The sequence below is a fragment of the Myotis brandtii genome, unplaced genomic scaffold (assembly GCF_000412655.1).
Source record: "Myotis brandtii unplaced genomic scaffold, ASM41265v1 scaffold727, whole genome shotgun sequence".
In the NCBI taxonomy this organism is placed as follows: domain Eukaryota; kingdom Metazoa; phylum Chordata; class Mammalia; order Chiroptera; family Vespertilionidae; genus Myotis; species Myotis brandtii.
Genome location: NW_005370872.1, coordinates 305,342 through 317,900, shown reverse-complemented (window position 1 = coordinate 317,900; position 12,559 = coordinate 305,342). Strand labels below are relative to the sequence as shown.

Genomic DNA, 12,559 nt, shown 5'->3' with positions numbered 1-12,559 from the left:
AAAAAACAAACAAGAAATTAAAGGGGAAGTGAGGCAGCTCAGAAATGCTTATAACACACTATATAACGCTGAGCATTGGGGCTGTCCCCAGCCCGGTGTCCTAACACTGGCCCTACCTCCTCCAGTCCCAGGCTCCCTGCTCTGCTAGGCCAGCCGTCCCTTTTCTTTCTCAAGCCACCTCAGCAAGGGGAAGGGACAAATGCGAAGCACACTTAGTCCCCATACAAAGTTACTGCCTCACCTCAGAACAACTTTGATTCCTTTGAATTAGGCTCCCCTGCCTTCTTTCCTTTGGGTAAACAAGTGGCCCCCTGTCTTCCTCCTAGATCTGGCCATGCTCCTCCTCCCCGGAATTGAGGAACTGAGAACGCCCTCAGAGGTTGGGGGGAGGGACAGACGAGGCAGACAGGACAGACACTGATCGGCCTTTTCACTTTTCTTTTACCCTTTGGGTGCCGCGCCTGAAGGATCCTTCAATGGACAGCTGTTCTCCCTAGAGCTGTGGGAAGACAGTCAGGGAAAGCCTAACCGAGGGCGATCCTAGGCCAGCGCCATGGCCCAGCGGGGCCAGCAGATGGCAGGTGGAGACTGTGATCTCAACTGCAGGTCAGTCCTGGTGTCTTCTGTCCTTCATTTCGGGTAAGGTGGGCATCTACTCTTGTTACTTCTGTCTACCCAGCCTCATTCTACAGGTATGCAAGAGAAGGAGATTACAAATAAATACGTAATGAGCACATTCGGTTTTTAAAATTAAAGTGGGAAAATTTAAGGCCACATAACTCACATATTTCCTTTTCTCACATCCCGAACCCTCTCATTTTCCCCATGCCTCCTCTATCCCCACCCAAAGACAGCTCTGTCCAAAAAAGGTCTTTTTAGAAAAATTAACATCCCAGTCAAATGCCCGAGTGTTGTCAAACTTTTTCCAGTTTCCAGGTAGTTGGGAACCAGTTTTATTTGGAGCCCGAGAGTTGATCTAGTGCCTCTGAACATTGATAAGAGGAACTGAAAATAGGTGGTGCCCAACAGGGACTAATATAATCATGCGGGGAGCATGTGTTGCTTTTTTTCTTTTAATTCTAGGATGTAATACCCATCTGGTTAGAGAAGGAAGCAAATATTCTTTTAAAATGCACGATTAAAAAATAATTTTAAAAATGCAAAATAAATACATCAATATGTTCTTGTTGGTAAAAATTAAATGTATAATTTATGGAAACTCATGCAGTATGGTGGGTCCCGAACACCCAGCACAATCTCTCCTGGCAGCAGAGAGCATGTCCTGATCACCACTCCTCCACCTGCTCCCATGACATTTGAAGATGAGTGAGTAGAGCTAGTAGTCCAGTCAGCCTTTGGTCTTCAGGCAGGAAAAGAAAGGCACTGAGAAGTGAGGTCAGGGGTAATGCTGGCCTCATAAAATCATTTAGGAGGTGTTGCCCTTGCTTCCATTTTCTGGAAGAGATTGTAGTTGAGATGGTTTGGTGGAATTCACTAGTGATACCATCTGAACCTGGTGCTTTCTTTTGGAGAGGGGCTATTAATTATTGATCCAATTCCTTTAACAGATATAGGCCTATTCAGATGATCTATTTTTTTCTGTTGAGTTTTGGTAGTGTGTGTCTTTTAAGGAATTTGTCCATTTCATTTTTTACCAAATTTGTAGACATAGTTGTCCATATTATTTCTGAATTATCCTTTTATTTATTTATTTATTTTTTAAATATATTTTATTGATTTTTTACAGAGAGGAAGGGAGAGAGATAGAGAGTTAGAAACATCGATGAGAGAGAAACATCGATCAGCTGCCTCCTGCACATTTCCCACTGGGTATGTGCCCGCAACCCAGGTACATGCCCTTGACCGGAATCGAACCTGGGACCTTTCAGTCCGCAGGCCGACGCTCTATCCACTGAGCCAAACCGGTTTCGGCTGAATTATCCTTTTAATATCCATGGGATGAATAGTGATTTATTTGTTTCTGTTATTAATAATTTTCCTTCTCTGTTTTTCTTTGTTAGCCTGGCTAGAAGTTTGTCAATTTTATTGAATTTTTTTTTCTAAAAAATTATCTTTTGGTTTTATTGATTTTCTCTAATGTTTTCCTGTTTTCAATTTCATTGGGTTCTACTCAAACTTTTATGATTCCTTTTCTACTGCTTCCATTAAGCTTATATTTCACTTTTCCCCCCTTTAGTTTCCGTAGGTGGTACACTTTAAGTTGTCCCAGAGACTCCTTACACTGTCCTTATTTTTTTGGAATGTATTTTTTTTTGTTGTTGTTCTGATTGGGTGTTTTTTGCTTCCTTATATTCCAAATCACTGTTTTGATTATTCACTTCATCTACTGTACTGTTGATTTCCTGTAAATTATTCTTCATTTCAGTTAGTTGGGGGGAGGGACAGACACGACAGACACTGAGTCATTTGTGATTGATTCTTTCTTATGGTTTGCATGTCCTTTTTTATGCTGTTGAAGTTCTCTCTAAGTTCATATACACTTTCCCTAAGATCATTGAGCATCTTTTTAACCAGTGTTTTGAACTCTGCATCTAGTAGATTGCTTGCCTCCATTTTGTTTAGTACTTTTTCTGGAGTTTTGTTCTGTCCTTTCATTTTGGACATGTTTCTTTGTGTCCTTATTTTAGCAGTTCTGTGTTTGTTTCTATGTATTAGGTAGAGCTGTTATGTCTCCTGAGCTTGATAGAGTAGCCTAACTTAGTAGTTGTCCTATAGGGTCCAGGGACACAACCTCCTGGTTCACCTGATCTGGGCCTCCAGGTGCAACCCCATTGTGGGCTGTGTACCACGTCCTGTTGTAGTTGAACCTTTATTGCTGTTGGTACATCAATGAGAGAGATTTACCCCCAGGCTGATCGGTTTCAAGGACTAGCTGCAACCGTTGTGGATGATCAGCTGTGCAGGGCTCTGGTGCTTGCTGAATCCATCCCTTGAGTGTGTCAATAGTGGGTGGTAGTTCAATGTGGTTTGAAGCTGCCGACTAAATGTACTGGCTCTGGGGTCACCTGGCATAGCTACATACAGGTCTGCAGATGGTTGCTAGTTGTGCTGGTCTTGGAGGTGCCCAGGAGAGACAAAGCTATGAACCAAAGCTGGCTGCCACTAGTGCTGGGCCTAGGGCAACTTAACAAGAGGTACTGGGCACATGGAAGCCAGGTGCTGCTTGTTTGGGAAATTTTAAGAAAGTCTGAAGCATAAGCCAAGACAGGCCATTGGTATGGAAAAGCTCCTGGAAACAGCTTTGGTAGGCTCAGAAGTTGGGTAGGGCAGGATCTCAGGGAATCACCAAGATGGGGGGAATGATGACTGACAGCTCTGTGGGGTAGGTCTCAGAAAAAGTACCCACCTAATTGTTATCTGCCACATGTGGATGGGACCAGCCCATTCTGCATTTCTGCCCCTCCTACTAGTCTCAATATGGCTTCTTCTTTAATTCCCTAGTTGTTGAACTTCCATTTAGTTAGATTTCAGATGGTTCTGAATGATGATTGTTCTGTATAGTTTAGTTGTAATTTGATGTGGTTGTAAAAGGATGCTAGTACTGCATACCAATGACACCATCTTGACTGGAAGTCAATGCTACTTTTAAAATTGTATACACATTAAGTATTGCCATGAAATTCACCCCTTTATCCTATATAATAAAAGCCTAATATGCTAAGTGTCTGGTCGACTGGCCGGCTGTTCACCAATCAAAGTGTAATATGCTAATGATATGCTAAAGCCGCTCAACTGCGCACTATGATGTGCACTGACCACCAGGGGCAGATGCTCCAACTGGTAGGTTAGCTTGCTGCTGGGGTCTGGCCAATTGGGTCTGAGGGAGATGGGCCAGACATGCCCTGGAGCCCTCCTGCAGTCCCTCCCTGGCTGGCCAACCTCCCGCGTTTCTCCCTGGCCCCAATCGTGCACTGGTGGGGGCCCTTGGCCTGGCCTGTGCCTCTCGCAATCTGGGACCCCTCAGGGGATGCTGGAGAGCTGGTTTTGGCCAGATTCCAAAGGCCAGGCTGAGGGACCCCACTGACCCCTCTTGCACCATGCCTCTAGTCCTAATATAGAAAAATCTAGAGACTGTCATGACTGAAACAACCAGACAGACAACTGAACAGCAGCCTGCATAAGCGACCAAGCTGGCAAGGGGGTTAGTGAGGGAGGACCATACGACTGAATAGCAGGCTGTGTGGGGCGATCATGCCAGCAGGGAGACATTTGGGGGCGACCAGGCCGGTGGTGGCGGGCAGTTGGGGGTGACTAGGCTGGCAGAAGGGGAAGTTAGGGGCAAGCAGGCTGGCAGGCAGAAGGAGTTAGGGTTGATCAGGCTGGCGGGGGCGGGGGGGCAGTTAGCGGTGATCAGGCAGGCAGGCAGGGGAGCAGTTAGAAGCCAGAAGTCCTGGATTGTGAGAGGGATGTCGGACTGCCAGTTTAGGCCCCATCCCTGGGATCAGGCCTAAACCGGCAGTCAGACATTCCCCGAGGGGTCCTGGATTGGAGAGGGTGCAGGCTGGGCTGAGGGGACCCCCCCCCCCCCCCGCCGCACAAATTTTGTGCACCGGGCCTCTAGACATTATATAATGCCCTTCCTATCTCTGACAATTATACTTGTTCTGAAGTCTGCTTAGTCTGAAATTAATATAGCTACTACAGCTTTCTTTTGATTAATGTTGGCATGGTATATCTTTCTTCATCCCTTCACTTTTAATCTATCTGTGTTTTTGTATTTAGAGTGACTTGCTTATAAACAGCATATAGTTGGATGTTGTCATTTTTCTCTGTCAAAGTCTATGTTTTAATCAGTATATTTAGACCATTCACATTTAAAGTGATTAGTCATGTTGTTGGATTAATACCTATAATTTTATAACTGTTTCCTATTCATTGTATTTGTTTCTATTTGTTTTTCCTTTTTTCTTTTTTGTTTTTGTTTTAATTGAGCATTTTATGATTCCATTTTCTCATCTTTCAGTATATCAATTATACTTCACTTAAAACATTTTTATTTCTGCCCTAACCGGTTTGGCTCAGTGGAGAGAGCGTCGGCCTGTGGACTCAAGGGTCCCAGGTTCGATTCCGGTCAAGGGCATGTACCTTGGTTGCGGGCACATCCCCAGTGGAGGGTGTGCAGGAGGCAGCTGATCAATGTTTCTCTCTCATCGATGTTTCTAGCTCTCTATCCCTCTCCCTTCCTCTCTGTAAAAAATCAATAAAATATATTTTTTAAAAAAGAATACAATATGCTGACATAACAGAAAACATAAAAAGAAGTCCATTAAAAAAATTTGATTGCTTTCCCTAGAGTTTGCAATAAATATTTACAACTAGCTATATCCATTTTAAATATAGTGTACTGCTTCATGGTTAGTGCATGTCTCTTATAATAGGATGTAACAAATCCGTCCCGCCTGTCCTTTATAACACTACTACCAGTCATTTCACTTATTCATATGCTGTAATCACATAGTTGTTATTACTTTGAACAAATAGTTATCTATTAGATCAGTTTATAATAGGAAAAAATTATTGTACCTACATTAATTTCTTTCTAAGAGTCTTCCTTTCTTTATGTAGATCTGAGTTTCTGATCCATATAATTTTTCTTCTGCCTATAGAACTTTTTAAAAAAATTTCTTTTCAGGTATTTCTTCAAGAAAGGAATTACCTCACTGCTTGTTTGAGAAAATATTTATTTCTCTATCACTTTGAAGGTTAATTTCAAAGGATAAAATTTTTAGATTGGTGTTGTTTTTTCATCACTTCAACTATTTCTTTTCACTTTCCTGCATGGCTTCTGATGAGAAGTCTGATATAAGTTTTATCCTTGTTCTTCCATAGATAAGATTTTTTTCTCCTCTTCCTTTTGGATTCTTTTAATAATTTTCTTTGTCTTTGCCTTTGCCTTCTGCAGTTTGAATATGAAAAGACTTGGTATAGATTATTTGGCATTTATCCAGTTTGATATTTACTGAGGTTCCTGACTCTATGGTTTGTCGTCTATCATTAATTTTGAAAAAAATTTGGCAATTACTACTTGAACCATTTCTTCTGATTTCTCTTTTATCCCCTAGTATCCAACTTACTCACCTATTATACTTTTTGAGATTGTTTCATCATTCTTTGATAGTGTGTTTTGTCCCCCCCGCCCCTTATATTTTTTCTCTTTGTATTTTATTTTGAGAAGTTTCCATTGGCATATCTTTAACTCACTGATTCATTCCTTGGTCATGTCCAATCTGCTGATGAGCCCATCAAAGGCATTCTTTTTTTCTGTTGTAGTATTTTTGATTTCTAGCATTTTCTTTTTTATTATATCTTTGAGTTTCCATCTCTTTGCTTACTTCACTCTCTGCTCTTGCATGTTGTTTGCTTTTTCCATTAAAGCTCTTAACATTTTAATTAGTCATAGATATTTTAAATTCTTGTTTGATAATTTGAAAACCTTTCATCTCTGAGTCTGGTTTTGATGATTTCTTTGTCTTTTCAGACTTTTGCATGCCTTATAATTTTTTTGAAAGCAAGATGTGATGTATCAGGTAATAGGAACTAAGGCAAATAAGTGACTAATTTGAGGTTTTATGTTAATTTGGCTAGCAAATGGGTCATGGTTAATATTTGTTCCAACTGTCAGAGGCAGAGGCTTCAAAGTCTTCCAGTGTTCTTGTTGTCTCTCCTACTTTAAAAAATTTTTATTCTCTGGGAACTCTTTCTTAAATCTGGCCTTGCATCCTTTTCAGCTGTAATCCAGTTATTTACTGGAACCCTGTTGGTGTAGCAGTAAGGTGTTGGGAGGGAAAGCATTCTATAATGTTATGATTAAATCTCAGTCTTTTGGAACTGTGTCCCTGGACTGTACATTTTAGAATGATTTCATAACTGTATCCCTTTACCATGCATCATTTGGATGATACTGAAAGGCTAGCAAGGTCTTAATTTTGGAAACTGCCCTTCCCCTAGGTCAGATAAGTCTGGGTAAAGTGTTTTCCCTGGAGAGTAGGCCTTTGTTATGGAGAATGCTCTGGTTATTTCAAAGGTTTTGTTTTCTCATCCTCATGCCAGAAACTCAGGGGATTTTTCTTAGCACTTCCTCAAGAATAACTGGTGAGGTTCCTGGGGGTAAAACTGACAAAAGGTTCTCACTGTCATATAAGTCAATAGTCAGTCTCCAGCAATTCATCAAATTTACCATTTAAGTGTTTCTTTGGTTTATGGATCTAGTTACCTCTGGTTCAGGCAGCTGATATTATATGTGATTCTCCAAATTTGCATTCAATACAGATTTGGGGGTGGCAGTTTGCCCTGTGACCTGGATTTTCTGCTAGGTACATGACAAGTAATTGATTTTTAGTTTGTTGACTTTTTCTTTCCATGAGGATGAAAGCGATGACTTCCAAAGTATTTGCATGTCAGGGCTGAAACCAAAAGGCTAGTGTACTTTTAGAATCTCCTTATGTTTAGTTTTTTTTCTTTAAAAAATATTCTTTTGTTTTAAAATTTGATCTTGTTGTAATATGATCTTATAGCCAGAACATGTAACTGTTCATTTTCTCCGTATTATTTATTTCGCTTAATTCAAGGCCAAATAATTGATATAAATATATTTTTCTAATTTGTAAAACATATCCTGTGTGTGTGTGTGTGTGTGTGTGTGTAAATACTTTAGGAGTTAAGGATAGAATGTAAAGTGGTTCTTAATCACCATGAAAAATTTGTCTATTCGTGGTCTTAAATTTTACTTTGAAAATATAAATATTGTTAATTTTGCTTTCAATCTTGTTTGCATTTGTCTAATGTGACTTGCCCATCTTTTTCAGCTTAAAATTTTTAATGTCACTTTGTTTTTGTTGCATCTTTTCTAGTTAGATTCTATTTTGGCCATTGTACTTTAAGATGGTAATTTAATCTATTTTAAATGACATATATCTCCCTGCTTATAAATGTTTTGCACTTTTTATATCTTATGCTTCTTTGTTTTTTCTGATTAAAAACAACAGAGTATATTTTCTTCACTATTTTTGTTGTTGTTGTTAATCCTCACCTGAGGATATTTTTCCATTGATTTTTAGAGAAAGTGGAAGGGAGGGGAGAGACAGAGAGAGACACATCGATTAGTTGCCTCCCCCACGCACCCCAAGCACTCCGACTGTGGCTAAGGATTGAGCCTGCAACTGAGATACCTATCCCTGACCAGAATCAAACATTGATCCTTCAGTCTGCAGGCTGACGCTCTATCCACTGAGACAAATCAGCTAGGGCTTCTTTACTTTTATTTTTTGTAAGATTTATACTCTCATTTTTGGTGCTATTTGTTACCCTTAAGTTTTCTAATTAATTCTCAGGTATATATTTCTCTAATTGATAGCATCAAATGTGAACCATAGCATTTGAGTTTACTATGGTTTGAAATAAGTCATTTAACTGAATTTTTTAATTGCCCCATTCAATTAAAATTTTTAAATATAATCTGATGTTTTACATTAAAATTATTATGATTTTACTATTATATTCTCTCTTTCTAGAACAGTGCTTCTCAAATTCTTTGGATTCAAGATCCCTGTGTATACTTCCATATCACTGAGAGCCCTAAGGAGCTAGCTTTTGTTCATGTGGGTTATAACCATTGATATTTACCACATAGAAATTAAAACTTTGAACACTTAAACATATTTATTTATTCATTAAAAATAGTAATGAACTCATTACCTGCTAACATAAATAACATATTTTATGAAAATGGCACATTTTATGAAAGTATGTTTTTCAAAATAAAATAAATTTTATTTAAAAAGATAGCAATGTTTTGCACTTTTACAAGTCTCTTTAGTAGCTAGTTCAGTGGAAGACAGATTTTACTGTCTGCTTCTGAATTCAATCTGTTGTGTTATCATAGGCCATGTATTCTCTGGAAAATTCCACTTGACATTTGTTAGAGTGTGAGAGACAAGAAGGGTAAATATATCTTTGTATTATTGTGAAAACAGTTTTGTTTTTTTAAAAAATCCTCATCCAAGGATATTTTCCATTGATTTTTTTACAGAGAGTGGACGAGAGAGGGAAAGACAGAGAGGAATATTGATATGAGAGAAACACATTGATTGGTTGCCTTCTGCATGAGCCTGGACCAGGGTCAGGGAGGAGCCTGCAACCAAGGTACATGCCCTTGACCAGAATTGAACCCAGGACCCTTCTGTTCACAGGCGGACGCTCTATCCACTGAACCATACCAGCTAGGGCTAAAAACAGTTTTTACTTTAATGACACGTGGAAGGGTCGAGCACAGTCCCAGGATATTGTTAATGTAAGAATGTGCAAGGCTATACAGCACCTATTTGAGTTTATTTGACCCAAATTGAGGACATGCCCAGAAGCAAGCTCTTAACTAATTAATAAAATTCTCAGAGAATGGCAGTTTTACAGCCTTCATTTATTTTTGTACATTTGAAATCAAAGGAGGAAGGAATATTGCATGATGTCCATTGTTGATAGATTAAGGAGACAGAGAAAGCAAGATGGGAAATCCATATGATTGAGTAAAATGTAAAATGGAGAGATATACTTCTTTTACATTGGTGGATGTAAGATAGTTAACATTTAACATTTACAGTGAATGAGGGTGGTATACAGGCAACAAGACCATTTGCTCTCTTGAGTAGTTATACCTCTAAGCATACTTTTTAATGTACTTTTTAATGTAGTTATACCTCTTAGGGATCTGAAAAGAGTATTATTCTGGTATTTCCAAGGTATGTTAACCTTTGAACACAGAAACAATGGACAGGGCTTGCTTAAGGCAAAGATAAACTTTTTAGTAAATAAATTATATGTCTTGGGCATGACTATGCACCATGATTTGCCCAGTAGGAATTTATGTTCAGATCACCCTGTGAGGTGGCTTTCCATAGAACCCTCCCCCCCTTTTTGGTTGTTCACAGTTTTTAAATTTTTATAACCTTCTTTGTTTTATATTTGTATTAGTCACAATTTTCTGAGAGAGAAAGAGAGAGACAGAGAGAGGGATTTGAAATATGTATTACAAGGAGTTGGCTCACACGATATGGAGGCTGGCAAATCCAAAATATTCAGTGTGGGTCAGTAAGCTGGAGACCCCAAGAGCGGATAGTGCATTTCCATCTGAAAGCAGTCTGCTGGAGGATTTCTTCTTACCCAGGGAGGCTGGTCTTTTGGTTCTGTTCATGCTTTCAGCTGATTGGATGAGGCCAACCCACATTAGGGAGGACAAACTGCTTATATAAAGTTTACCAACTTAAATGTTAGTCTTGTCCCCAAATACTCTTCTAGTTGACATGTAAAATCAACCATTACTGCCGCAACCTGTTACAGCAAGGGTTCAGGAATCTGGAGAAGGGGCTGCGACGTAAATGAAGAGACTAGACAAGAAATATAAATTTGGAAGGCATTGGGGGAAGCCAGGCAGATCACTTCCCTCTAGTGGAGAAGCTCACTGAATCTCTGGACCCACGGCTTTTTATTTACTGGAATACACATTTGCCCTTTAGCAAAGCAAACACACATCAATGGTAAGGTTTTGTAAACAATAAAGGATTATCAGGTTAGGGGGATTGCCTTCAGCTGTTCAGCCAGCCGCAGGTAATAATATGCAGATTTTCAGCCCTGCTGACTATCAAAGTCCCAAGGTCCATCAGCCTTCTGAAGGACTTCTTGCATAATTATGACCTGCTGGTCTTAGCCTCCAGCACATTACAATATCATATTAATTTCTGTAAAAAGTTTAACTTTTAAAAAATTCCTTGTCTTCTCTAGAGGGTTCGGGTGAAAGTCTTTTTGTAGTAGTTTTGATTGGCATAGGGTGAACTCTTTCACTTTTCTATATACAAGTCTCTCTTAAGCTCAGTGTTTTCTTCTATTGCACCCTTGATTATTCTCTAAATAAGTGAATTCCATTTATTCTGGTCTCTTCACAAGAACACTATTTTACATGTGTTGGCTCTCCATTAACTATCTTTCAAGTCTAAAATCTTCTAGCCCACCACAAGCCTCCTAGAAACCCAATGTCTAGGGAGGTAAGATATCAACCAAAGGACTTGTATGCATGCATATAAGCATAACCAATGGACATAGATTAGGGGGATGAGGGCATGTGCTGGGGGTTGGGGGGGTGGGAATGGCCAGGGAGAGGTCAATAGGGGAAAAAGGAGACATATGTAATACTTTCAACAATAAATAATTTAAATTTAAAAATAAAAAAGAAACCCAATGTCTATTTTTACATCGTGTCTTTGTTTATCAGGGACCAGAGCCCAGAGGACCAGAATCCAGAGGAGCAGGTTTTCTATGAGTTCTTTTTTAGGCTCTTCAAGGAAAATAAGGTGGAGATTGCAAAGGCAATAACGAAGCCATTTCCTTTTCTTATGGGCCTCCGAGACCGTGGCTTTATCCCTGAACGGATGTATAATGTAAGTGAAGGGGCTTTCCGCCTGATAAACAGCCCCTCACTGTATTATTACAAAATTTGGGATGCGATGGACAGGCTAAGGGGCTCCCTGTGAGTGTGGACCTTCATCATCTTATACTTTAGGAGATGACAGGAGAAGCAGCACCACAGAAAGCATTCCCTCTCCTGTAGTAAGTGTTGGTGGAGGGGCATGGGATGGAGATTTGGCAGGATTGGAATGGGAATGCTCCATAGGTACAGAGAATCTTAGTTTTATTGAAGACAAGCCTTCTCTCTGTTTGTGAATTTTCTTTGCCCTTTGGCCAGGTCCAGAGCAGGGAAGAGTGGTTGTCTGGTTTCCTGGAAACTTCAGGCCAATGGAGGGCAGTGGGGTATTGTCTAGACACCAAAATAGCCACTCATAATGTCAGGCCAACTCTTGAAGCATTCTGGCCAGACTCTTAGAGCCCCCACACAATATTCAATTTGAAACCACTTTTGTTCTTCAAAATAGCTCTCTCAAGCGTACACCAATGTTAGAGAATCAGGTTCACAAAAATAAGTGTATTTTTCTAGTGGGGAATATTTAAAGAGTCATCTAAATGTATGTGACATTCTAATATTTTCCAAGAGAACAAATAGTTTATTTATAATATGAATATTCTCTAACTTATAAATGCATATTTATAAAATTGTCCTTTCAATATTTTTAAGCATTTTCAAGAAGCTTGTAGAAATCTGGTCCCCATGGAGAGAGTGGCATATAATGTTCTCAGTGAACTGGAGAAGAAATTTGACATGACAGTTCTGAATGCCTTGTTCAGCACAGTTAACCTGAAGGATTATCCTGATTTACGTGAGATTTTCAGAAGCTTCCAAAATGGTAATTATAATTTTCAATGAAATTTGGGGATTCAAGTCCATTTCATTCACTGATTCATTTATTCATCCACTCTTCATTAATATCTGACAGTTGTCCTGGTTGGGTAGTTCAGTTGCTTAGAACGTCGTTCCAATATACCAAGGTTATGGGTTCCATCCCTGGTCAGAGAACATACAAAAATCAACCAATGGAACAACAAGTATCTCTCTCTCTCTCTCTCTCTCTCTCTCTCTCTCTCTCTCTATATATAT

The 12,559-nt window shown here is 39.5% G+C and overlaps 1 protein-coding gene across 11 annotated transcripts in view; it reads left to right on the top strand.

Annotated features, from left to right (window-relative positions):
- Positions 1–517: 517 nt before the first annotated feature.
- LOC102255966 (nuclear body protein SP140-like protein) overlaps positions 518–12,559 on the top strand; it is a 71,934-nt gene continuing 59,892 nt past the window's right edge. For 10 of the 11 annotated variants that reach the window (XM_014530184.1, XM_014530183.1, XM_014530190.1 and 7 more), the window contains exons 1-3: positions 518–606; positions 11,282–11,447; positions 12,140–12,308. In XM_014530184.1, the coding sequence (XP_014385670.1) occupies positions 554–606; positions 11,282–11,447; positions 12,140–12,308 (388 nt within the window). In that variant the 5' untranslated portion in view covers positions 518–553. Of the gene's footprint in view, positions 607–8,519; positions 8,619–11,281; positions 11,448–12,139; positions 12,309–12,559 lie in introns of those variants that run through there. The other variant, XM_014530181.1, reaches the window with a different exon arrangement.